General features: G+C 43.8%; 1 protein-coding gene across 2 annotated transcripts in view; it reads right to left on the bottom strand.

Annotated features, from left to right (window-relative positions):
* Window positions 1-26523, bottom strand: part of CDC42BPA (CDC42 binding protein kinase alpha) — a 1077984-nt gene that overhangs the window by 542790 nt on the left and 508671 nt on the right. For both annotated transcript variants that reach the window (XM_078649868.1, XM_078649869.1), the window contains exon 6: window positions 7865-7958. In XM_078649868.1, the coding sequence (XP_078505994.1) occupies window positions 7865-7958 (94 nt within the window). The remainder of the gene's footprint in view (window positions 1-7864; window positions 7959-26523) is intronic.

Raw genomic sequence — 26523 nt, 5'->3', positions numbered from 1 at the left:
CACAGCCTCGTTGGTGGCAGTGGGAGCCATGGTCAGAATGTAAAAATGGGTGAGGTATTGCCATAGAGGCATATGTAGTCGTTCGCAGTCCCCGCACAACCTGATGGTATAGTTGGTTAACAATTGCAGTATGCTGGGTGCAAGGACCTGCTTAATCTGGTTTTCTCGTGTCATAATGAAAATATTACTCCATTTTTACTAGTCTGCGACTACAGAGGACATCGTCCAAGCCAGACCGGGAAGCTGTTATCCCCCTGGTTAGGGGAAGGAACTGAATGTAATTTTAATTTGCATGTTGGTATGTCACTTTACACGTGTGCTGTTGTGTGGCTCGCAGTGCAGTTTCACTAGTGTTCCATAATGAGAAATAAGGTCTCTGCATGAGGAATACCAACCTTTCTCTATACATTTTGTGACTTTTCTTCCTTTAGGTGCAATTTATCACAAACAAGGTAGGGCTCACCTTAGTATAACTGGTTTCACACAGTGATTTTTAACGGTGAATAGGCCAGTCCATTAGGGATCCTTGGCCCTGATGCATGGCCGTTACCTCTATAGGCAGTTAGTAAGGGCAGAAACATGCTGGCATGAGGGGGATTGATTGAGTCATTGTACTTACATTCTGTCTCAGAATTGCTTTTATACGAACCTGAGGCTCCCAATATTAAAGGCGATAACCTGGGTACCTCGAGGTATTTTTTAGCTTATCTGGATCCCTCACTGTTCAGTAATACGTTGTCTAAGAAATCCCTCTCCCATCTCTTTGGAGGTTAAGTCCGCACTGGTGGTACCATCCTACCAGGGTGGAGAGGTTGCCTATGATGAAGCATGCCACAAGCTGTGGGTGAGGCCCAAGTAGGGCATTGTTCATTCACAATTGCTGAGGGGTGACAAACCCCCTTCACCGCAGCGTATGCACTTTATGTGTTTTCCTACAAGGATGTCAAGCCACTACTAAATCCTCCTTCCTTTACGAAAGTTAGCAGTGTCATATGTCTATATGCGTATTAGTGGTGCTTCTTATCCCATTGTAATCTCTAAATGCTTTTATTTATGGGTTTTTTACCACCAATAGGACTATTTTTCAGTTTATTTTTCTTCTGCACTTGCAGTTGGAAGTAAGAGCCATGAATGCAGGTCTTAACCTAGGAAAACTGGAAAAGGTAGGAGACTGGAGGTCGCCTAGGAGGAGAAGGTAGCAACCACCGCCCATGAGAATGCCACAAACCCGCCTGAGGTGTGTACCTCCCCTCTAGAGTCACCACTAGCACCATTCGTCGGTCTGAGTCAAGAGCCTCCTCAAATATGGAGCGTGAAACCTGAACCCTCTGGTACGCAAACTCCCTAAGAGAGTATGGTAGGAGAAAACCATTGAGCACCTCAAGAGGTGAGTACGAAATGAGACACCTGAGAGAAAAGACGTAATGGATGAGAAAAGGGGACAGGGGAATGGCAAGGAAATATAAGTGGGCAGTTACTGATTCTGAGTCAAAAGAGTGACAGCTCGGTTAACTCTACCAGACAGTGTGTCTCTCCACCAAAGAGCTACAATTGCCTTCAGAGGACGTGCAGCTATAAGCATGCTCCTGAGCTCCCAATACCTTCAGGCAACTTCCTCGTCAGCTGTGCTCTACAGATGAAGAGTCTTTGGCTACAGCTGCTCTAGGGGACATGTGGCATCCGCCTGATACTATCTCCTTCCTTGGACCACTTGATGCTTTAGCATCTACAATAATCCAGGTGAATACCACTGCTCTCTACTTTTCTGTAAGCAAGGGTTAGGTTGCTGCAGGTTGAAGTTCGGGTAGGTCCCCTGCAGGCACTGGATGGGGAGTGACTTGCACTCTGAATGGAGTTGCAGGTGTTAATTCCTGGCAATCTGCTATCTCTCACACAAGGGTTATAATCTCTGGCAACATGTAGGGACTGGCACAATGGTGGCAATCTCTGACAACAAGCTTGCCCTGTCATAATGGTGGTAATTTCCAGATAAAATGCAGACCTTGGCATAATGGTGGTAATTCCTGGCAGCATCCTGGTACTGGCACAGCGGTGTTAACCTATGGGAACATGTTGGTCCTGGCTCAATGGTGCTAATTCCTGGCAACAATCCAGCCTTGGAACAATGGTGGTTATTCCTGGTAAAATGTCAGCTTTGGGACAATGGTGGTCATCCCTGGTAACATACTGAACCTGGGACACTGGCGCTTGGTAAACATTGTGCAGACGTGTCTAAACTATTTTTGGATCATCAATAAATTCTCCTGGCTCCAAGGGGTCAGTTGTGTCACCAACCAACATTGCTTTGAGGGTTGCCCTTATTCTGGGTTTTCTTCTGGAGTCAATTGTGCCTATCATAAGTGTACATTTTAAGTGTCCCAGCACAGTTCTACTATTGTCTCTGCTGCTAATTGCACTTGAGTACAGAAAGCAAGGTCTGGGAGGAACAAAGAGCAGCATCTTTACTTCCTTGGCCTCTGACAGGCTGGTTTTACTAGAGAACAAACAAGCACACCTCTGGCAAATTCTGCTACGACTCCAGGTCTTTTTCAAAGGACATGTATTTTCCTCCCCTTTACATCAACCAATCCGGGTATGAAGGGAGAAGAGAAAATGTGAGAAAAAAAATTACAGAAAAGGAGACAAATTGAAGAAAGTTATGAATGTATCAGAAGCTTGCATACTCGCAGACTATTTTCTAACATCAATGAACTTGCTACCATCTGTATCATCCACTGCCATTCTGAAGGTGGGGTATAAAATCATGTCCAGTTCTTCAGCGCCTTAAGTTAGGCATCAGTGGATCACAGAAAAAGTAGGAATTTGTTTCAGACAGTGGGGGTTTTGTGACATCTGATCAAACAGTGGGCAGAGAGTAAAGCCTTTACTAGGGGCATATTCATGAGGAACACATAGATAGGCCATCTGAGGGCTAGGGGGACTTAGCAGGACTTGGAGACAGTGATCGGATATGTTACTGTGCAGTACAACACCTCCCCTTCTCCTGACCAGTTTACCTCAATGCCCTCTCTACAACTCAAATAATAAAGGCAATGCACCAATTACCAAGGCAATATTATGGGGTGCAAGCAGGCTGACTGTTTGCTACCAACCTCAGGAAAAGAGAACTTGTTGGCAATTCTGATTATATTAGTGACTTTTCTAGTTATTTTCACCCACTTATTCATTTCCAAACAGTTTCCGACTCAAGACTTAGTGGCCTGTTTCTTAGCCAGTAAATCCCTAAGTAAATTGACTCAAGCAGCAGGTGCTACTCTGGGAGTCAGCATTTCAGAGGAAGAGATTATTAGGGCCAGAGATGACATGACCACAATTAGTACCCTGGGAGATGATGGGTACCCTACTGGATTTTATAATATCAACAAAGACAAGATTGACCAATGTTTTGCATGGTCTTTAAATAAGTCGAAAATACGGGACACCTTCTTCAGGAATTCAACCAGGCAATTATCTTCCTTATCTCACAATCTGGTGAAGATCCCCTTAAATATGCTAATTATAGGTCAAATCATTACTAAACGAGAACATTTACGGCCTTGCTTAAACACTTGCAAAACACGACAGACAGTAATTCCTTACCTTACACATAAATAGCAGGTGGGTTTTGGCACTAGACTGTCGTCAGTGAACGACAAGAGGAATATTAATGCACCGAATGTGGAAAGTTAGAAATAACTAGGATGACAAAATTGTCCTATCTTTTGATGCCCAAAAGGCTTTTTATTTGTGTTGGTTGGGGATACTGGTAAGCAGGATTAGGACCCGATTTGAAAAGGCAAAGTTAAACAGCTGTATTCGGAACCAATGCCCAGAACAATTGCGGGAGATTCTTCCCGGTGTGGTTCAGATGAAATGGGGAAACAGATAGGGCTCCCCGCTCTCTCAGTTATTATTTGTCCTGGCTCTAGAACCACTGGCAACTAAGATCTGCCAATCAACAGATGTCACACATATGGCCAACAAACATTCTTCTTATATGCTCATGACATCCTTTTTAACATTATCACATCTGGAAACTTTAAAGACTACTTTCTACTTCTAAAATCTGAATTATCACCATTCTATGGCCCTTATTATGATGTCGGGCGGAAAGCCATCCGACAGGTCGTCGGAGGCTTTCCGCACGACCTCATAGGTTTCTGTCCGACAGCCGTATTATGAAACTGGCGGTCGGAGGGAAACCCGAGGGGGAATTACACTCTGCTTCTGACGGGCTCTGAGAGCCCATTGGGGTGGAGGGAGGAATTGTAATCCAAAAATGACAGCACAGCGCCTAGCCCCTAGCAGGACCCCCTTCCCTCCTGGCCCACCACTATAGGTCCTAGGGGGTACCTATGCTGGCCCCCTAAACATCCCTGCCCCGTGTGGCAGGCACCTGGCTGCCACATGGTACAGATATGTTTGAAAGCATCCTTTTTTCTATTGCAGGTTGTGCTGCACCCCTTTTCCGGCCGCTGCACAATCTCCAATAGAAAAATTGATGTTTCCGACCACCTATACGGCGGTCGCATCCTAATACTGCAGGTGGAACCCCCAACTAATAGTCTGGCAGTTCCATTCCAGCTACAGTGTTGGTCGGACGCTCATCCGACCGACATCGTAATCAGGCCAATTATTGGGTCTAAATGTGAAGCCGTGCCCAGGATGACATTTACTAGTTTGGCCTCGCTAAGCTTTTACTTTAAGGTCGTTCCTAAAAACATGAAATATCTAGGCATTTTGCTCCAACCAGAGCCTGTCGTGCATAGTATCAGCTACCCTACAACCCCACTGCAAATGAAGTCTGCTAAAAAAATTCAAGTGGTCTTGCCTATAGTTATTCCTCTGCGGTAGAGTATAAATAGCAAAAATGAATACAGCATCGACATTTTTTTGCACTAAGATTTAAATATATTTTAGACATGCTCCCCCATGGGTTCATACATCTTATCTGAAAACTGAACAATAATCAAAACATTTATATGGGACCCAAAGAAAACGCAGGTTTAAACCTAGGAAGCTACATGTTGCAGCATTATGAGGGGGCTCTTGGGATGCCCTACATGGGTCTTTCTACTAACCCTACATATGTCTTACTACTTATTCCATCACCCTGCATTGCTCTGGAGGCTACTGCTAACTTGTGTTCATAAACTAAAAGGATTGGGCACAAAAACCAATTGTCATCCACGAATGACAACGTGGATATACTATATGGGAGAAGAGCAGGATATATGGAAAACTACAACCCCATCATTCATTCTATTAAGCACTTATGGTACATGAACGCCATAAAACATGCAGTCATTTGCATAGGTTAGAACAAGTATTGTATTAAAAAACGGCAATCAATTAGTGAGGTTGGCAGTCACAATGGGGTACTCTTGGGGGCGACAAACTGAGCAACTTTCTAGAAGTGTCCCGTTAACATGGCTTGAACCACTCAAGAGTGGTATAAGTAAACCCATATCTCACAGTGTATGATATCAAGATTAGGATCACCTTGTAATCTTCTCCAGTTCTCATTTGCCTCTAGGTAAATAGGGTGGGGTGAGTTCAGAGGCGCTGGTTCGGGTTTATATAGTAATTACACCAATTTGTAAACCTCGATTGCTATAGCCTTAGGTTCCAATGGCATGAAAAACTATTGATTCAATTCATCAAAGACTTGTCCGATCACCTGACTTTTGATGATAAAAGGCTTAGAGAGTCTCAATTAAAATACAGCTATGTTAAGACCCAACATTATTAGCACAGGCTCAGAAGTGAAAATCTTAGTCCTTATTTCAGACGGGCTACAATACAATACACCTTCTCTGGTCAAGCGCTGAGCTGACACACTACAGGTCATGGCAACTGTAAACAATGAGAAGTTCCACCTGGACTCTTGCCTGGGTTGGTTGGACCTGGCACATCAGGCAGGGTAAATGATGGCAGAACAACCCTGCACTGCGGACGCCAATGTAATCATACAAGCCATTGAAGGCACAAATTAAGCTCTAGAGACCAAGATCAGAGAGGTGGGATTGGATGTCATGCTGATTCATTAAGACCGGAGACCGGTGGAGACAAGAGTTATGGAAGCGAAAGGCCAGGTCCGTGAATTAGAGTACACTGTGAAAATTATGCACATTGCCGGAAAATGATTACTATGAACAATATACTACTTGTGCGGGTGGATGATGCCCAAGGGCGGCTTGCCACAATAATGTCCAGATTGTGGGGGTTCCGGTGGGGATGGAATCCTCCAAAACTGAACAATTTCTCATGAAGGGTTCTTTTTTTGAATACCGGCAACTGAGTCCTCCAACTGCTTCATAATAGAAAGGGCCACAGAGCCCTAGCACAACATCCACCCCGGGGCTCCCCAAAGGCCTTTTATAGCCAGGATTTTGAATGTTAAAGACAGAGACACCATATTTCGAATTGCCAGCACAAATACATCTCTAACATATAAGTCCTCTGGTGTAATCCTCTTTCCAGATTTTACCAACCAGGTTCAGAAGCAAAGGTGTGTGTCGGAATATCCTTGTTGGAGACAAGTAGAGAATATTCAATGGATCCATCACAAAAATGTTAAATACCTCTAACTTAAACATGCTTTACAGTCCTAGATAAATAGTGACAAGACTACCATGGAAGACCCCCCCTTGAAGGACAGCTTTCAAATGGGAGGATGACTGAAAGGGCAATCTCACACACGTACACCACCCTAATGCTCAACACACAGAAAGACACACAGGGTTTAAAGGAACAATGTGAAGAGGATGATGGGGAACTTGACAATGAAATGTGGGCAGATGCACTCAGATTCCCCAGGGAGATTGCTATCAAAACAGCCCGAAAACAATTGAAAAGATAAGAGGGGAATGGATGGAGGCATGGGGAGAGGAGGATGATTAAAGGATGACCCCTACAAATCAGAAAAGAGGTTGCCATATCTTAAATGCTAAGTTAACAAAAATGGCAGAGGTAACGTGATCAGGATCGGCGATGTTCAATGTATTATTCTCGATCTCATGTGCATGGTGGGAAAGGCTGTACAGATAGGCTGGGATGTCTGTTTCGTTAAATGTTTGTTTATGGCTAAAAATGGCAATATAATATTTAATTAAAAACACAATAAGGAGTTCTTTTGTGCCACACTTCCTAGACCAGGTCTCCCTAGTAATGTAGCATAACTTAGGAGGGTTTGGTATAGACGCAAAAGTATCAAATAGGAATGGTCGGGTGACATGAAATGATGACAGTCAGGGCTCGAATGTGCAAGGAGAAGGAGCAGATATGGGGACATGCAGTGCACACAAACTCCTCCTCAGTCAAGAGCAAACCTTCCACCGTAGAACACCTCCGAAAAAGGGGCATTCTTCGCATCGTAAGCACAGCCCAGAAAGCATTTTACTCTAAATTGGTGTATCAGGGCTTAGCATGACCTTATAAACATATGAAAGTTGCTGAAATACTGTTTCGCTACCCACTGCAAATGATAGCACAGACAATGGGTAACTCTTGGTTCCCCTGAATCTCTACAAGCTTATCCTTTCTGTTCTTCCCTGTTCACACCTATATCACATTCGTAATCCAGGCTTACTGCTCCAAGGAAGAGGCGAGACCTGCTGAAACCAGCCTCAAGTCCATTATATTCAATCAACTAGCCTAGTCCAACCTCTAAAAAGTAGGAAAACAGACCTTCGATTCTGAGACAAAGCCTTTACAATTCGCCCGCCGCTTTTCTTATTGGCCATTTCTTAGATGACACTACCTACGTACTTATATTAAGGTTGCTTCATAGACAACTATTTCAAACATCAGAATAAGACATAGAAAAATAAGTCTTTTGAATAGGTATAAGTGTGTAAATTACCGTTCCATCTTCCATGAGTTTTAGACAGGAACCAAAGTCAGCTAATCGAATGTGACCATTCATGTCCATCAAGATGTTATCTGGTTTGATGTCCCTGTAAATGAAATAAACATACAGTTAAAGTTTCGAAAATGAGAAACACTGATGCTTCTTCAGACAGATATTTCATGAACTAATAGGACTACATATGTACGGCAGTGCTGTACAATTGAAAACATCTGTAATAGATCAGCTAGTTTATGTAGCTTTAGTTTAACTGATAGGGTGCCACAAAAACAAATAGTAGCACCTTTTCAAGCAGCAATACACATCCGCATGCACTTGATATAAAAATGATTTACAGCACTGTAGCAGAAAAGATGCGTAGGTAGGCTAATTCGCACACCTTGTTAAATTCTGGATATAGCCATGTCCTTTGTTTTATAGTGATTATAAAGAAAACAACATGTCTCTGACTGAAGTTCTACAGAATAATTCAACAGGATGGTGGTGATGTATGCCAAAGAAAATTATTCATGTCACTGAAAGAACAGAGCGCAAAATGGAGGAAGACAGAGATGGAGAGGAAAAAGAGAAAGAGGTGGACGAAAAGAGAGAAAGACAACGGAAATGGAGGGAGAGAAAGGGAGGAAGAGTGTGTATTTTCTGAAAAAAAGCACACTTGTTTTCTCCTGTGCACTAAGCGGAAATAGGTGTGCTTGTTTATAAAAGTGTGAAAACCCATAAATATATCAGTAGAGTAAGTGGTGTATTCCACCTGTAACAGACCAATACAAATGCTCTTCTGCTATCATTTTCTCAGCATCTTGGTTTGCTCAGAATCGTCACTTAGATCTCTCAAATGTTAAAATTCTGAAAAAATCTGCTTAAATCTATATGAATTAACTTACACTAAGCAACACGACTCATATACACCGTAGCCTGTTCTTGTAACTGTTTCACAAAACGTTAGTTTTGTGTTTGAGACTCCTGACCATGTTTTACAAAATCTTTTTTCTAAAAGCAAGCACCTATCGGAAGTGGGAGATAGGAACCTTTTAACTGGTTTCATATAGTTCAGAGATTCACTTTCAGTCCTCTTTAAATATCACTCTTTAGGTGTTTTAGGTTTGTGTATTTGTTTTTTTCTTTGTTTTACGTATCTTAAGACAATCCAAAAGTATTTTTTCAAGATGAAATGCCAAAGCAGCACAATGCAGAGCAATGACATACTACAAGTGGCACACTATAATATTTTTTAAATAAGGGGCAAGACGTTGAAAGCCTAATAGAATTCTCAAAGTTTATGTGTGGGGTTCATAAAAGCAGCAAATCTAGGATAAGCTGGGGTGGAACTGTTTTTCGCTCTAAAAGCTGTCTGTCAACAGGTTTCCGCTTTCAGAAGTCTAACTGGAATTCTTCAGGACTGGGGGCAGAAAACATGACTGCCTTGCTCCTGTCACACTCACATACGTATATATGACAATTGTTATGTTCACAAAGAATAAATAAAATCGCAGTAAGGCAGCTCTCAGTGAAAATATTTTGTACAAGCAATGTTTCCAAATGACATCAAACAGACAATAAGAGCAAAGCTTGGGTTGTCCGTGATGCCACCAAAAACTCTTTGGTGGAAAACTCTGCTAAATTGACACCTGCCCACAAACAAATTTATGTTTTGTATCCACTTTCCCTACTCGAATGAGCAGCACAGGAGTAGAGGAGTTATGTGGGAGCTATGTGCCCCTTAAATTACCTGCTATTCTGCCATGCACCCCACAACTGTTAGGTCGACCCTCTCACACTCATCGGAGCTGGTGTTCAAGCTGAGGTCTCTCAGTGAGGGCTAGACAGAACAAACTACTTTTCCTGTTGCCAAGCATTACATTTTTGGACTTTAGAGTTAGTCGGATATTCCTATCTATGGCCAGTACCTAAAAAATTGAACATGTGCGTCACTAGTCTTAGCAGAGGAAGACAGCCTACTTCACCTAAAAGTGACCAATCATGCTATAAAAATAAGACAGATGGACATCACTATTCATGTAGTGTCCATAACAAATGCAGTTCAGTGGTACTGAAGTTGATAGCTTATTTTAAATGCATGGCAAGATGGAAAATGCAACAACAAAAAAGATCTACTTCGTGGAGGAAAACCACAACTCTAATTTAGGGTATCAGTTTAGAAATCCCTTTCTTCTAGTAAAATAGAATGGTGGTCTGGAAGAATTATTTCTTTGCATCTCTTCACTGGTTGCCAAAATCAGCTTTAGCTTAGAAAAACTAAGAATTCACTGCAAAGAGGTCTGCATTTGTACTATATATTAGACTAAGCAGATGGTTAATAAATGATGCAATTCCTTAAAGAAACATAAATCCTTGTAACCAGGACTCAGGGAAAAACTCCGGCTTGTGGACTCTAAATGGTTTAGTGAGTCAAGAATAGATGCACATGAAATCCAGAGACATTGGGACTACAGTTGAAAACCTGAAAAATTACTGAATATGTCAAGCTGACAAACAGCATTGGTTGTCTGCACAGGGTGAACGACGTTTCCCCCCTTCCCTTCGTGGAGGTGGAGCATATGTTTAAACTGATTTACACTCACAAAGGAGAGCAAGCTATTTTTAGAATCGTTCCTCATATGCAAACCTTCTTTAGAACAAAGATTCAAATTGAGAGGTGGAAGTTCAACATATGCGTCACTAATCTTAGCAAATAAAGACATCCTATTTCATCTAAAAATTACCAATCATGCCATAAAAATAAGACAGATGGACATCGCTATTTATGTAGTGTCAATAACAAATGCAGTTCAGTGGTACTGGAGTTGATAGCTTATTTTAAATGGAAAATACAACAACAAAAAGATCTACTCTGAGGAGCAGAACCACAACTCCAATTTAGGGTATCAGTTTAGAAATCCCTTTCTTCTAAAATAGAATGGTGGTCTGGAAGATTTCTTTATTTACAGGTCTTCTTCACTGGTTGCCAAAAGTCGATTTAGCTTAGAAAAACTAAGAATTCACTGGAAGTTAGGTCTGCATTTTTACTATATGTTAGCCTAAGCAGATGGTTAATAAAAGATGCAATTCCTTTAAAGAAACATAAATCCTTGTACCCTGGCCCCAGGGAAAAACTCCAGCTTGTGGGCTCTAAACAGTTTAGCGATTCAAGGACAGATGCATATGATATCCAGAAACATTAGCGCTAGAGTTGAAAACCTGAAAAATTACTGAATAGGTCAAGAAGACAAACAGCATAGTGTGTCAGCACAGGTTGATCAATGTTTCCTCCTTCCCTTCCTGGAGGTGGAGTATATGTTTAGGTTTAAATCTTTTTATTGATATGGAGCCACACAAAGGAAAGGTGCATAATAAACGAGCCACAGGGGGAGGAGCCAAGCTCGCGTCCGAGATGGCCGCGTTTTAGCTCGGCTCCGTTCGCTTTCCTGTCTGGAACGTCTATCCTGTGTTTTATCCTGCCCCGGGAAGTATTCTTTGATAGACTATGGAACTACGACATTTCACAGGCACTTACCGTTTGCTCCGTTTGTTCCTGGGTGCCGCGGATCCTGAGCTGCGCCCTTGTCTGCTTCGGGGCCTCCGGAGTGAGCGGGCCTGACATTCCTTGGCGGCGCCCGGGCGGGACGGAGCGCTGTGGCCGGCACTTGGTGGCGGTGTGGGCTCGGTCGGAGAGGCCGATGTGCAATTAGACCGGTGACGGCTATCCGGGCCTGGTCCGGCGGTCCTGCGGCCTGGTGTTGGGGCGCTGCCTTCCATGGACGGGGTTGACCGTATATGTGGCTCGTCTCCCCTTTGTTCTCCGGTCCGGCCATTTTGAGTCCCTCCGCCCGGACTCGGAGAACGGTGCCGGTGGTGTGTGGGGAGCCGGCGACTCGCCTTCTTCTGGTGGCCCCCCTTCCTGCTCTGGTGGTGCCTCTGCTGGTGGTCGGCTGTATCCTGTTTGCCCCGCTGGTGCCCGGACGGGGGTCGGAGTTTGCCGCGGCCCCGCCGGGCTTCTAAGATGGCGGCCGGCCCCATGTCTCTCGGCCTGGCCGAGACTGGCGATGCTGGTCCGCCGCATGGCACGTTTGCTGAATACCGTAAAGGTGATCCTACGCTTGGCGACATCCTCGCCGCCTTGCGCTCCTGGGGCGCTCCCATGGCCGCACCTATCATTGACCTGGAGGAGGATCATTTTGCCGGGCCTGCTGGGCCCCCCTTGGTTGGTGCGGCTTCATCTCTGTTGTGTGCTGCTGGAACTTTCCTGGAGGTCGTGGGCCCGGCGGCCGCTGTCGGAGTGGGTGTACGGATCTCTGCTGCCCGCCTTCATCCTGAGCTCCCCCCTGTGCCGGGGGTCCGCCGGCCGGGTCCCGTCCGGACCGTCCTCGTTGGATCTCCCTTTCCTTTTTTGCCTCGAATGGCCGAACGAAGATCCTGTGATTGCTCCGCCGGATCGGCTTTCCTCATATTGTCGCCGGAACTGTGCCTGCTTTGCCTGATGTGGTTGCCGTCCCTTCCTGTTCATCCGGGTCGCACTCGATATGGCTTGTGTGGCTTGCCGATCGGACTCCCTGTTATTCACCTCCTGTTTCGCATGATTTGGTTCCTTGTGTATTGGACGACTACAGCTTGTGATAAACAAGGACAGGGATGAGATGAACTTGCCTCGGTGGACTATTATCTTGCGGTATGGTTGGATGATCCGTTTGTGATTGTATGACTATGTTCGATTCTCCTTCATGTTCCTGGAGTTTCTCCTTGTGCTTACTATCTTCCCGTGGGCTCTGAGTATTTTCGGACGGGGGGGAGGGAGCTGATGGGGTTTTGATAATATGGCTCCTCTCCCGTTGTTCCTTCCCTGTTTTCCCTTCTTCTTTTTGTCTTTGTGGTTCTTTCTTACTTATCTCTTCTATATTTCGGGTTCTGATTAGGGCGACAGGCACGCTGCCGGGGGGTAGGCCATAGCCTTCTGCAGGGGTGCAGGGTGGGATGTGCGGGGGGGGGGGTCTGTTGTGTTGTGTTTTTCCCCTCATTCCTTTTGGTTCTATGGCTCTTATGTATCTCCCCTTTTTTCGAGACGCGGTGTTGGCGTGTGGCCCCCTGGTTTGCTAACATGGGCCTTCTGGTATTCCTGCCGTCACTGTTTACTGCGCATTCATTCCTCCTGTTACCATTAGTTCCATGTACCGGTCTATTCTCGAGTGCTTTGTTAGCCGTGGGGCGCGTACGGTGATGCTGCGTCCTTACTTCTCTCCCCCTTTTTTTCCTATGTCTTTTCCCCCCCCTTTTTTCTCCCCTCCCCCTTTTTTCTTTCCTTTCCCGGGTTATTGTAAGAGAGGGCTCTTTGTTTTTGCAAGTCTAATTTTAGTTTTGTGTGTTTTCGTAGTGGTGGGAGGGCGCTGGGCAGCGGTTGCAATTGCTTATTATTGTGGGACTCACGTTCTGCCTTTACCAAAATGTAACTGTTCTTTTTGAATTTTCCTGTGTTTGCTACTTCTGCTTGCTCGCGGCCCACCACGGCCCTCTGGACTTTACGGATTACCATTATTCTGCGACACCCTTTCTTCTATTATAAAATCAACCTTCTCTCATCCTGTTCGTGATTTTTGCTCAGTGGCTTTTTGCCTTTGCTTTTTGTATGGATTGCTGTGATATCCTCTTGGTGCTTCTGTACTGCCTGATATGCTTCTTTCATTGTGGTGGCCGGCCCGATGGGTTGTAGGCCCGTATCTGTGAGCGCTTTCTGTACAATAAAGGTTTTAAAAAAAAAAAAAAAAAAATAAACGAGCCACACAGGGCTTGACAGGTTCAAATTTAAATGCGAAAAGACATGTGATTTCCAATGTAGAAAAAACACTATGCCCCCACCCACCCAAATGAACAGAAAAAGGGGAAATAATGAAGAAACAGAACAGGCGAGGGAAACCACTCTTCACCCTCTCGGAGTTCTCTATTTCTACACAGCGCAATGTGGGCCAGTGTGTTCTAGGTAGCGCTAAAGTGAGTCGTGCATGGGGGTCTGGAGTAGTGAGGTGCAACAAGCGTAGATATTTTGGGGGATACAGTTCCCTAAATTCTGGGGCTAAAAGAGCTAAAAATGGTTGCCAAAGCTCGCCAAAGGAAGAGCCCTTGCCGGCCAAGGCGAGGGAGATCTGTTCCATGCCCAACACGTGCCAGAGACGTTGATACCACCCGGTGTGTGTGGGGACCTGGGCAGTTTTCCATTGTATGAGTATGTTCTGTGTATACTCATACACTGGAAAACTGCCCAGTTCCCCACACACACCGGGGAGTATATGTTTAAACTGATGTACACTCACTAAGGATAGAAAGCTATTTTTAGAATAGTTCCCCATATGCAAACCTTCTTTAGAACGAAGATTCAAATTGAGAGGTGAAAGTTCAAGCAGTCAGATCTACTGAACTGTCCTTAAAGATAGTCTCCAGTCGCTGCCTACAAATTTAAGAGCAGTTAAGCCATGAGTGAGTATTCGCTATGCTAGCTCCTGCAGAGTACATTTCTCTTTTGCTTTACTCATACATGTGCACAAAACCTCTTTGCCTACATACAAAATAGTATTGCTCAGCAACATCACTACATATGTACTAAAAACCTCTAACACCCAATAAACGTTCATTATACATTTAGTGCAGAACCTTGTGTGCATCTTCCTTCTATGAGGGAGAAGGAAGAGGAGTGAAACAAGATTACAGATTTTAAAAAGGTAAAAGAAAACAATCTAGGTAATGTAAAGGAAAAAAGTAAACCGAAAAGAAAAAGTAAACAGAAAAAGGAGAAAATTAAAACATAGAACAGATGAAGAAAAAAAAGTAAACAAAATAAAATAAACAAGACAGATGGGAGAAAACTAAAGATGAAGTAAAAGTAAACTTTAAAGTTGCTGCAGGAAGAAGTGGGAGAAAGAAAAAGAGTGTTATGTGGGTATGTTCAACATTTGTCAACTGAGGTTCGCAGTGGTTTTACAGGAATCAAGCAGAGAACACACACCACCTAGTTGGGTTTCAGGGCAAAGTTTTGCAATGTACCAGCTCAAATAATATACAGTTAACTAAGAGGTTTTCTGTGCACTAAGCATCATTTACCCACAATACTGCTTTGCTGCACACACCATGACCTAGACAGCTAGCGACCCTACTAAATATACATTTCTCAATCTCAGCAACACCATTCATTATCAAACCAGTCAATGGTTGTTCTATAAACAGCTTCAGAGACACATTAATGGATCTACCTTCTCAATTCCTTCCAGTCCTGACAGATTATCTACAGAGACATGTAGAACCTGGATTCAGTATTTCAGTAATATATTCTTGGTTACCGCCATCCAGCAAAAGCAACATAAATTACTATTACGACATACCAATGTCAAGTGTAGAATATATTAATACTTAGAATTGTTTTCTTTTTACATCTCTAAACTGAATACTTGAGTTACACACAAAATATTGATATTATTGATCAACAGATGGTTCTTCCCCAAAGAATAGGTGGCTGGAGCAATGTAATCCCTGCATTGGCCCCAGTATGATTTTCGTGCTTCAAGCTCTGATGACAGTAACGTAAAGACATCACATTAACCCCTTGCATGCTTTGGCCGTCCGACGTCACGGTGGGCCTGTGCGTCGGACGGCCGGGGGGCGTCCGAATCGCACCCACTATTTAAATCGCCCGCACAGCGCGAAAATGTGTGCAGCATGCAAGGGGTTAACAGACTGGCCCTTTCCCATTACAGATAGTGGATTGATGATGATCACCCATGAACTGGACAAATACCTGGGTGCCATAGAGCTGGGACCTAGTTCCACCAAATCCCTGTAAGCTTGGCAAATTGGACTCGCAGAGTGGATAAGATTGGCTACCAGATACTACCATATTCCTGATGAGCTACACTGGATAAATGTCTAAAGAAAGGGTCATGCACAGCCCACCCTCTGACTGAAGTGCAAGCAGAACAAAGCACACTTGCACAAGGACAGCATTATGAACACAAAGCACAAACAGGTGAAACGTGGGAGAGAGGTTACGACATGGAGAGGAAAATGAGGATCAAATGATAAGTAAATAAAATACTCACTGAGTAAGAGACGAAAAATTAAAAATAGAATTGACAAAACATTTATGATCTCTAGGAATTGACATTTAGGTTCTGTGATTTCCAATTCTCGCCATCAGAAAATGAAAACATTCTCAGAAAGATGAGAAGAAATTGATTTAATTAAAAAATGAAACATTTTAGAATAAATGCTAAAGGAAGTAACTAATTAATCCTGCCTCTTTTTAGAATTAGCACCATAATTTTCTCTCTCGCTCATTAGCAGTTATCTATAATGAGAAGTTATTAACCAACCGTCTGCGTGCTGTACTAATACAGTCATCGTGCTCTGCTTTTCAATTAATGTTTGAGAAAAAAATCTTCTCAAACCAGATGATTATGAGGTTATTTTCTCTCCAAGTTCCTAGAATGTGACTTATCAATCATCAGAAAAAATCGACGTCTTTGTCTGAAAAAATCTTTTCTCAAACCAGATAATTATGAGGTTATTTTCTCTCCAAGTTCCCAGAATGTGACTTACCAATCATCAGAAAAAATCAACGTATTTCTCGAAATGTCCATGAGGAAAAGTAGTAAATGAAATGGACTAACAGAAAATCATTTTACTACGCTCTTCTGAAATGTTATCTGGTTACGGTCCAATTTACAAATTATTTGGTACACCGGAGTTTCACTTAGATGCACGGTAACTCTGAGCACAGGTTTTATTAAAAGAATCAAGATGTGAAGCATAAATGACACTTGCTACCATTGAAAATCCATAAGTTTGGCATATTTTCCACTGTTGCTCGCTTATGGCAAAGATGTGGATGGTGGCGGCAGGCAGCAAAGGAGTAAGTGGAAGGATATTGATAACGTGGTTAAAAGAGACAAAAGGGTAACTTTATCAGCACAACTAACAATAGGGCTTCGGGGGACAGCCGACCGACGGGAGGGCTGTCCCCCGGGGATATTGGGGGAATCAGCTACTGTCCAGATGATTGGGTTTGTTTGGGCTACATCCGGTAAAGAATATAGCTGCCACCCACCATTTTGTTGGTAGGTGGACACAATAGCAGCCTTAGCAGTTAAGACGATTTTTAATCGGGAGTATAGGTTGGTGTTGGGGAGGAGCACTTTAGTCAGTACCTCTGCGTAATTGGCTTCCAGCATGATGAGTGTCATGTACAGGAAGCGCTCTGGCCGCTTGTGGAGCCCGGGAGCTTGAATTTGCTGGCAGTGACAAGCCCGGCCACGCAGTTGGCGTGGCCGGTGAGGGATGCCTCCAGTGGGTTGGCGGCCACAGTTCTGGCATGCTCCCCACCTAGGGGACCTGCATCGGCACAGGTGAGGGAGGGGCTGCGGGCCATAAGCGGCAATCCAGAAGTGTTTACCGAACGGGGGAGGTGGCACTGTAGGCCCAGAGAAAAGCGAGGTCAAGTCCTCACAGGGTCAGGGCTAGAAGCAGGATAAGGTTGTGCAGTTGGGAGGGGAGGCAGAGTAGTTCATATTAGGAAGCACGCAGGAAGTAGCAGGCACGTTCCGGGATGGGGGCGAGACAAGCCAGGCAGGGTGTATGAGGTTGGAAGGGGAAGTAGTCGAGGAGCTCTTTTACTGTGGGCATCCTCAGTCTGATGATGGAGAAGAAGGATTTATGGGCACCCCGCAGCATGTTCAGGAAGGGAGTGGCAGTGCCCATGTTTTATTTTGGGATGGAGATGGTGAAGAAGTTGAAAAGGGGGGCACACAGATAAGGGACGGGGGTGGGAAGCACAGGCCAAAGGAGCAGGGCCGGTGAGCAGGCAGCCTTTAGGTGAGGGAGCCAAGGAAGATGTTTGGACAGGCAGGCAAGAGGGATCATTAGGTTTACTAGCTGTGGGTGGCCGCCATGCAGGCGGAGCTTCGTGGTAGGGCATCAGGATTGGTCGCAGCAATGCTGGAGTGGAGTGATGATGAGGAGGCAGACATAGGGCTGGGGCAAGCTTTGAGAAAAACCCATAGGGTGTATGCTAGGCAGAGTAAGGGGGGTTAGCAGGAGCAGAAGGGCGCTAGGCCTGTACAGCGTTTGAGGAGGGCAGGGAATTGGAGCAACAGGTGCTTTTTTCAGGACGCTGTACATTGGGCCTATCATCTTCGTTACAGGAGTCCAAATTGCAGCTGGTAGAAGACCTGGGAGAGCACAGTAAGGCTCATCTGCCCCAGGGGTAAGAAAAGGCCCAGAAAGGTCAGCCCAACAGCGTTGTGGGACTCTGCCCTAGGTGGTGCAAGAAGTTCTTGGGAGGCCTTGCCCTGGCAATCATTAGAGAAGACCGGAGCATCTAGCGCTCGAGATCAGCACGGGTCCAAACGGTCCACATCAGCAGAACGCCTGAGAGGAAATGGGACGGCCCCTCAGGAGATGGTACATGGGAGCCCGAGGAGCCCGAGGAGGGGGCAGCAGCAGCCAAACAGTGTGGTGGGAGAGTCCCTGAAGGGCTCACGTGGTATGACAAGGTGTTGGATTATGGACGTCAGTCTCGAGGAAGGAGAGATTATGGACACATAGGTGCAGGAACTCTCTGTGCCACCAGAATGGCAGAGGGGGACCTCTAATCCTGCATATAGTGCTGTTTTTCAGGTCCCGATCCGGGAGCAAGGATGGACAACCACTGCGCAGGGGGCATGGAAGCAACGCACACTGGCAAGGTGGCAGGCTTTGGAGCGGGAGCCGACCTTACGGCAAGGTATGATGACAAATGTAACCAAGGTGTTAGATCCTGTCATGGTGTCAACGAGGATAGATGCGGAGTCTGGAAAGAAGCAAGACTGCAGAAGGGTAGATAGGTCAGGAACACTTGGGTAGGTATGGAGGACACGAGGGGAGAAGCAGCTGAGACTCCAAGGCAGGTGGGTGCTGATAAGGAAAGGGGACAGAAGAATAAAAAGTTGCCCGCTAGTGTGGTGAAGGATAAGGACATGTCTACAGGTGTAGAGGAGGAGGACAGGCAAGGGGATAAGAGGAAGACAGGAAGGAAGGAGAGTAAGGAGCTGAAGATCCAGAAACTCCCACACATGGAGGTTACTAAGCCACTGGGGACTCATTTGATGTTGGGAGTATTTGGAAAGGTGAGTATGGAGAGATGTTCATGCTTCGCAAAACAAATGCGCATGCGCGGCCGCCCGCGCAGGCGCATTGGTATCCAGGAAAGGACGCTATTCAAAGAGGGAGCCCCGGACGAGCCCCGGACAAGGTAAGTGCTTTATAATTGTATTTTTCAGGGTAGTTGCTTAAATAATGTATCTAGGGGAGAGCGGGAGGGAGGTGCGTAGTGGGGCTACGCGGAGTGCGGGAGTGGGCGTAGCTTCTCGCCCACTTCGCGTAGCTCCGCGGAGCCCCACTCCGCACACTACGCCCAGGCTTAGAGTGCAGTCCTCCGAGTGGCCAGCTTTATGTGTCAGATTGCTTCAAACATTCCATTTCTGTTCAGATGGTGATGACTGGTATAGGCGCTAGTACAGTACTGACTGATGGATAAGACCTACAGCGGAGAGGTCTTGTATGAGGGCAAGAGCATTAAGCAGGAATAGGGAGTTATTAATCAGACTGCATAAGCTATAATTGGCAGCACACTGCTGAGGGTTATGGTATTATTGTGGGTCAGAGCGGTTAGATAGGAGTTGACATTACTAGATCATGCCCTAGCTAGCCATATATCCTCTCCTTATTTTAGCTGTATATTGGAAATACTAAACTAATTGGGCCGTTTCATTTCTGTGAGCTTTAAAATGCATATTCTCATTGATGCACAGAGGTGCGCTATAGACTACAAACTGTATACGCTATTGTGGCATTAATGTAGGGCAGAAGGAGGCACTATTACATACAGACCATTTTCTATTAAAATGGAAGCAAAATGCCATTAAGCAGTTTTACTGATAAATCTATATAGCGCAAAATGCTAATGTGTGGAAATGTAGTTTCACGAAATATGTATCATTTGAACATCATCAAGTCAAGTGTCTTGATTGTTTTGATCCTACTAAAACTCTGTTTCCAGCAATCTTCTGAATTACAAAGTGGTCCATTTGTGGTTTCCTAACTGCTGATATGTACTGAAACATTTGCACATTTTCTTTACAGATATTTAAAAGTTGTTGTGTGTTCCAAACAAATTAACAGCTTATAGCCTTTATTTTCGAACCCCCAAGAAAAATGGGGAAAATATGGTGCATACTACAACACATCTGTCATTGTATATCAATTTTATTAGTTACTAAAGAATAGTAACTAAAGCCTTTACTGTGCATCAGGATACAACAATATTTGATTGATAGGGCTCTTCAATGATTCCCTCACTATCACAAACAATGCCTCTAATTTCTCCACAGCCCCTCTCTCACGTGTATTTCATTTGTTTTACAGCCCTTTTCGTACCAGTGTAAGATGCTGGAACACTTTACATCACACACACACACAGAGACAATGAATCATACGTGCGTAAATCTTTGTATAGCACATGTTACATTAGGCAAAGAGCACTACAAGGTGTAGGATGCACAGCTCACCTATACTGGTAGGCATTTTGTAAGAGTGCTTGGTCTGAAGAAGAACAAACTCAGGATTCTGACCATAGCACCGTGGTTATGGTTAACTTTAATGATAAGAATTGATTCCTACCCAAACAAACCTTTATTTAGCAACATCGGGATAATGAAAGAGTGGGAAGAAAACATAACTTTATAATCTGTACCATGCAGCTTGCATGCAGCTCTCTGATGGCAGTTCATAGCTCACTGTGCTAGAATACCTATGTAAATTATGAACTGCACAGTAACAAAAGAATCTCAGTGACAAAAGTAGTAACCCACTGAGATCTACACATAAAATATTATTCTTCGATATGCATAGTACACATTCTTTGCAGCTGGCATATCAACCCTCTGTGCTACCTTTAATGATTCAAAACTCCCATGTCACTCCAGCAGGTACATTAGTCACCGGACACTGGTGAACCCCACCTTTCCAGCCTCCCAGGAAAACACCTGATGTCCGGTCCTGCCAGTCCAGCCTTGCTACCACCCTCCAATGATGCCCCTCATCTTCACAAAATGTAAATGTAAATGTAAATGTACAGGAATTTATATAGCGCAAATCACCAAGCGGTTTCTAAGCGCTTGCTTAGGGAACCCGTCCTGGTATTCCCCTGTGAGATAACCCCGGCAGGGTATCTGCAAGGTGAAAGCCAGGCATCCCGCCGCGAGGGGCCGTTGTGGAGATTAAGCAAGCTATTGCCCAGAGTTGCAGAGTGTGAACCCATGAATCGAGTAGGCGCCGGAGCGAGAATTGTCGAGTCCATGGACATTTTTTTAGGACTCAAGACCCTGCCGAGCCGGGAATTGAACCCTGGTCCTGGGCTGACCTCTGCTTACAGGTCTGCCTCCTCTAACCAGTGAGCCACCCTCTCTCATGTGTATTTAATTTCTTTTATAGTACTACTCATCCCAAATATGTAGGGCAGGGTGTCGGAGTATGTTACATCACACACATAAAATCCTCCAGAGCTATAACAATAAAAAAATAAAAACACTTATAAAACTATAAATACGTCAATTTTTTTTAGCAATACGAGATACTAGCAGTCTGCTACAACTAAGTGTGCAAGTATGCAAATGTTAAACCAATTTAACCATTATGGTCAAATACAGATATATCAGTTTCGGTCAAACTGTATCCTTAAATACACGAAAAACTCTAACTTGGTAAGCATCTTAAAATTCTGTATTTGCGGTATCTCGTTTTTTAAATGCTATGTGGCTAATTAGAAGAAGATTGTTATCAAAATCTGTATAAGGGAGGATTATATAAGGACTCCTGATTCTCCATAGCCACTGTGTATTTTTAACGTTTATACTGGTTATTTTTTGTCTTCTGTTGTATTTTTTATTCAACCATGTATATATTATGAATTTGTAATTATTGTATATAGCGTATGTATACATGGGAATGCTAAATTATGCACTTTTATGGCCTCATAGGCCGAAATAAAGTTTTTACAACAACAACAACATTCTATTTATAATATCAATACGAGGCATACAGAGACATGACATAACATAACATTTTTCATTATACATGCTAAATACATAAGGGCACAAGAAGATAAATTAAAGTGCAAACACAAAGACATCCTGCAACAATTTCTTTTAAATGTAACAATAAATCGAGCTTCGACGAACCCCACGGGAAAAATACAAGCAGTAGCCTAAAAGATGCACAGTGCATTCATTAAGCAATACTGTTTACATAGTAGCATACATGATATCAAAAGCGTAAGTGCTGTGCAAATTCCATTCATACATTGATCGTTTATAGAACCAGCTAGCTGGTAAAATATAATTCAGATTATACCAGGACATCTTCAAATGTATAATATGAGGACCCTGCAATTCTATTTATAATATGTAGCAAATGTGGTCTACCATGGTCCCTCTTCAACATACCAAAGCCCACGTCTTCCCATTAGTTCTTGTCTAAAATATATTTTAAAATTGTTTTAAAAAGATATACATTTTAAAACACGCTTGTTCGGCAGGGGGGCTGGGAGGGGGGGTATCAGGCAAAAGAAAGTTCCGGGCCTCCTCGGCTGGGGCGATGTTATATTTTAAATACTATGGCGTCAGTAAGCAACGTCGTAACTGTTGTAATAGGGGACAAACCAATAAAACACAATTTAAATACTTCTGCATTGATGGCAAAGACTTTCCTGCATGGCTAATCCCTCCCATCCTCCTGTTATAATTCGTAAGGGAAGCGGAGTCATCCATAACAAAAGGCTAGTTCTGCGCACTCCGTGCAGGAGAGTCCATACAGCATACGGTTGAGGTCGTTTATAAATACTACTCCCAGCTATTACATTATAACTGGAATGACCCAGACATAGAGCAGTATCTCTTTAACGACTGACTTCATAAATGGTCTTCTTAATTAGCATTTCAAAGCTTGTTTTGGTAAAGAGCCTAAGCTGTTATGCCTAATTTCAAATAAAAGTGAAGCTTTCACATGATTCCTAAAAACAATGCTTTTCCCCTTCAGGCTTATAAATATTCCCTGCCTTAGCGCTGCCCGTAAAGGGTTTTCAGCGCTATTCATTAAGGCATTACCCCATCTCAAACATGCAGCCATTGCGAACACATAGGTCAAGAGGAGTCAAATAAATTCAAGCCTGATCGCCACTATGGGGGCTGCTCTATTCAAATTACAGATCTTGCACAAAATAAGTCCCTCAACCTTTTACAAAATAAACCCACTGCTTTTCATCCACTAGCTCACAAGCGTAACTCAGTGCTGGTGAGATTTTAACTTTATAAACCGATAAAACATGTGCAAAGTGTCTTTGTTCGGAACATTTGTAGATTCTACCAATAGCCCATGCCTGAGATATTGCCTTACTTCAACAGTGGTCAATATGGTCATTACTCAAACATCTACTTGTAAAAATAATTCCCAGATACGTGTACAATTTCAAAAAATCAATTTTGCCTTCACCAAGGAACCAATGCATTTTTTTCCTGACTCTACACCCCCGATGTGTGAAAATCAATCTTACTTTTTGCTATGTTTATTTTCAAAACATGATCACCAGCATAGCGTACCAGCTCATTAGGGCGCCTTTGAAATCCTATCGGGGTTAGATCCATCCGGACGGCGTCATCCGCGTAAAGTAGACAACTCAATTTCATTGTACCTAATTTTGTGAAGTCCTCTTTACACAGCCCCACCCTACTCAGCAAGTCATTGATATAAAGAGAGAAAAGGAGAGGGGCTAACAGGCACCCTTGCTTCAGCCCATTAGTGTCTCTACTTTATTTGACAGGCCCTGATTACCCCCATCAAAACCTGGGTCCAAATTGAGGAGTGCAATGCTATAATAAGTCTCAGCAAATTCATTGGGATCCCCATTGCATCCAATTTACTCCACTGCGTCTCCCGGTCTACCCGGTCAAAAGCCGTAGAGAAATGTATAAAGGAGTAATGCAGGTCCATTCCCTTCCCCATTGGATATTTTTCAATCAGGGTTTGCAAGGCGATAATATTATCTAATGTCCCGCTATGCTTAAGAAACCCTGCCTGCTCTGTCGGGACAAGATTATTTCCGAAAGCTCACTCTTGAAGGTGGAGAAGGATACTTTTAGCTAACAATTTTCCGTTTGCATCTAACAGTGCGATTTACCTAAAGCTGGCAGGAGACGTTCTAGGGCCCTTTTTATATATTGGAACCACAATACTTCGTGTCCAAGAATACAGAATAATCCCACATGTGTAGCAATATGAAAATATTGGGCAAAGGAATTGAGCCCATGCAGAGATATCTTGTTTAATTACAGCTATTGGAAAAGGATCAGGGCCCATCGCACCCGAGTACCTTGCCCCTTTAATAAAGCTCTCCATTTCTTTACAAGAAGGGGAACCGTAGTCATTCCCCACATGAATCTCCTTAGATGCCTCATACTTGGACCTGGCAATTGTATTCGGAGCATATATCTGTGAGATGTATTGGGTCCATTCTGTATCAGATATTAAAATGTTTTTGCCTTAACTCTATTGCCACAATATTTGGCTATCTGGGCCCAGTATTTGCAAAAATCACCAAACCGAGCGACCTCTCTTAGTTTGATCCAGTTGAAATCCTCCACCTTTCTTCGTTCTGACGCCTTGGTTCTCTTTATTATCTGCTTTAGTTTACTAATTTCCCTTTGCCTAATCAGAGATGATTGCTTAAATTGTTCCCTTACTAGGGCATTTATGTCCTAATTTAATTTTGTTACCATACCCAAACTAACCGTGGGTTGCTTAGTTCCTCTGGCCTTATTTTTCTTGCCACAGGATCTAAATAAGAGAAGATTTTTTTTCATACCACAAAATTGGATTTTCCTGTATAGGACCACAGCTAACCATTTCAACAAGCCTCCCTATGCACATAATGCTTTTATTCGACCAAAAGGTTCGCCCATTTGTTTCATTATACATGATACTATTGTCTTTAGAATTCAAGGGCTCTAAAGACTTGAGCTCCAAACTAACTTCCACAGATAAAATACTATGGTCACTGAAGTTTGTCCCAAGTACCTTAAATTGGGAGCAAGTACCAAACAACGGGTAAGTTACTACCATGTAATCAATAAGTGACGGCCCCCGGAAAGTAAGGGAGGCTGGGGAATCCTCTGGGAATCTCCCATTTAAAATAACCATCATTCATTCTAAAGCAGTGCAAAAAATGCAATCCTCGCTCGCTTATCTCACCTAATGTTATCCGGCAAGATTAGCTTAAGGATAGTCCATACAACCTCCAGTTCCTGGTACGATAGACTAAGGAGGAACAGTTGGAGATTTTTGCATTCAAATCTCCCACCATCAATATCATTGTGCATTTGTCTGAGATACTGATTTTATGGATAAAAAAGAAAATGGATGCAACCAGGGAAGCAGACACCCTCCCATGGGGGGATAAATATACATTTACCAGTAACAAAGACTGGTACTGACTAAGCCTCCCATTACCCAGCTTAAGCTTAACGGCCATGCAAAAGTTAGACGGATGGGGGAAGACCAGGGGGTTCCAATTTATCCTGCAACTAAGTAAAATAGCTAAACCACCGCTTGCATGATCCTTTACTGAGTGTTTGCTGCGCAGTACAAACCAAAAGAAATCACAAAATTAAAATCTGCGCAGCAGCATATTTCTTGTCGACAGATAATCATTGGATCATGTTGCATTAGGGTGTTTGGCTTGAAGCTGGTGTTTCCTAGCCCAGCCATGTTCTGGTACAAATCTTTTTTCAGAGGGCTAACTCCGTAGCATAGGGATTTTTTTCCTTTCTTTGGAAGCATTCAATGAGCCAGCTACCCAACTCCACTGATCCACTTCCTCCCCTCCTCAATGGTCCATGATGTTTTTAGCCACAGGTCCTACCATGTTAATCACTCTTTTCCCTGAGGTACTTCCAACCAAGATTTTGATATCTTTCAGATTTATAGCCCCCCTTAGTGTGAGGTAACGCTCCACCAATGTCCTAGAGATCCTCCAAATGGGACACACATGGAAGAAAAACAGGCTTCTTAACTCCTTCCATGCTCATGGTACGGTGCTCGTGTGCTCATGACGAGCTGAGCTCGTCATGAGCCGTGGAACGCTCACACGCGGGGATAATTCCCCTGCTGTGCTGAAAGTTCCACGAAAACGGGTGTGGCCGTGACGAGCTCAGTTCGTCATGAGAACATGAGCACTGTGCCTCATGACTAGCGCTGCTCGTCATGAGCACCGGGGTGCTGTGCGCGCCCCCTCGCCCCCCAGCACAGCAGGGGAATGACCCCCTGCGAAGGGGTTAAATGGAAAAACATTGATCCAGTTTTTTCTAAAAAAGATCTACATTAGCCAATACTAACATCGCGATTATTCCAGAGCTTAATGTTTTTCTAGCAAGAGGGAGATCACTTCTTGGTTCTAAAAATACCTGCTCTTTGCTTTTTAACAATCTCACAACTTCAATTTCGCGCAAAAGCTGGAGGATAGAATTTCTATTAAAAGGGCCCTGTTCTCTGTCAAATAGTGACACAAAGACCAAGGTATTTACTATTTGTCC

Source organism: Lissotriton helveticus, chromosome 6 (assembly GCF_964261635.1).
Source record: "Lissotriton helveticus chromosome 6, aLisHel1.1, whole genome shotgun sequence".
Classification (NCBI taxonomy): domain Eukaryota; kingdom Metazoa; phylum Chordata; class Amphibia; order Caudata; family Salamandridae; genus Lissotriton; species Lissotriton helveticus.
The sequence above is the reverse complement of the archived record's forward strand: the minus strand, read 5'-3'. Positions and strand labels throughout refer to the sequence as shown.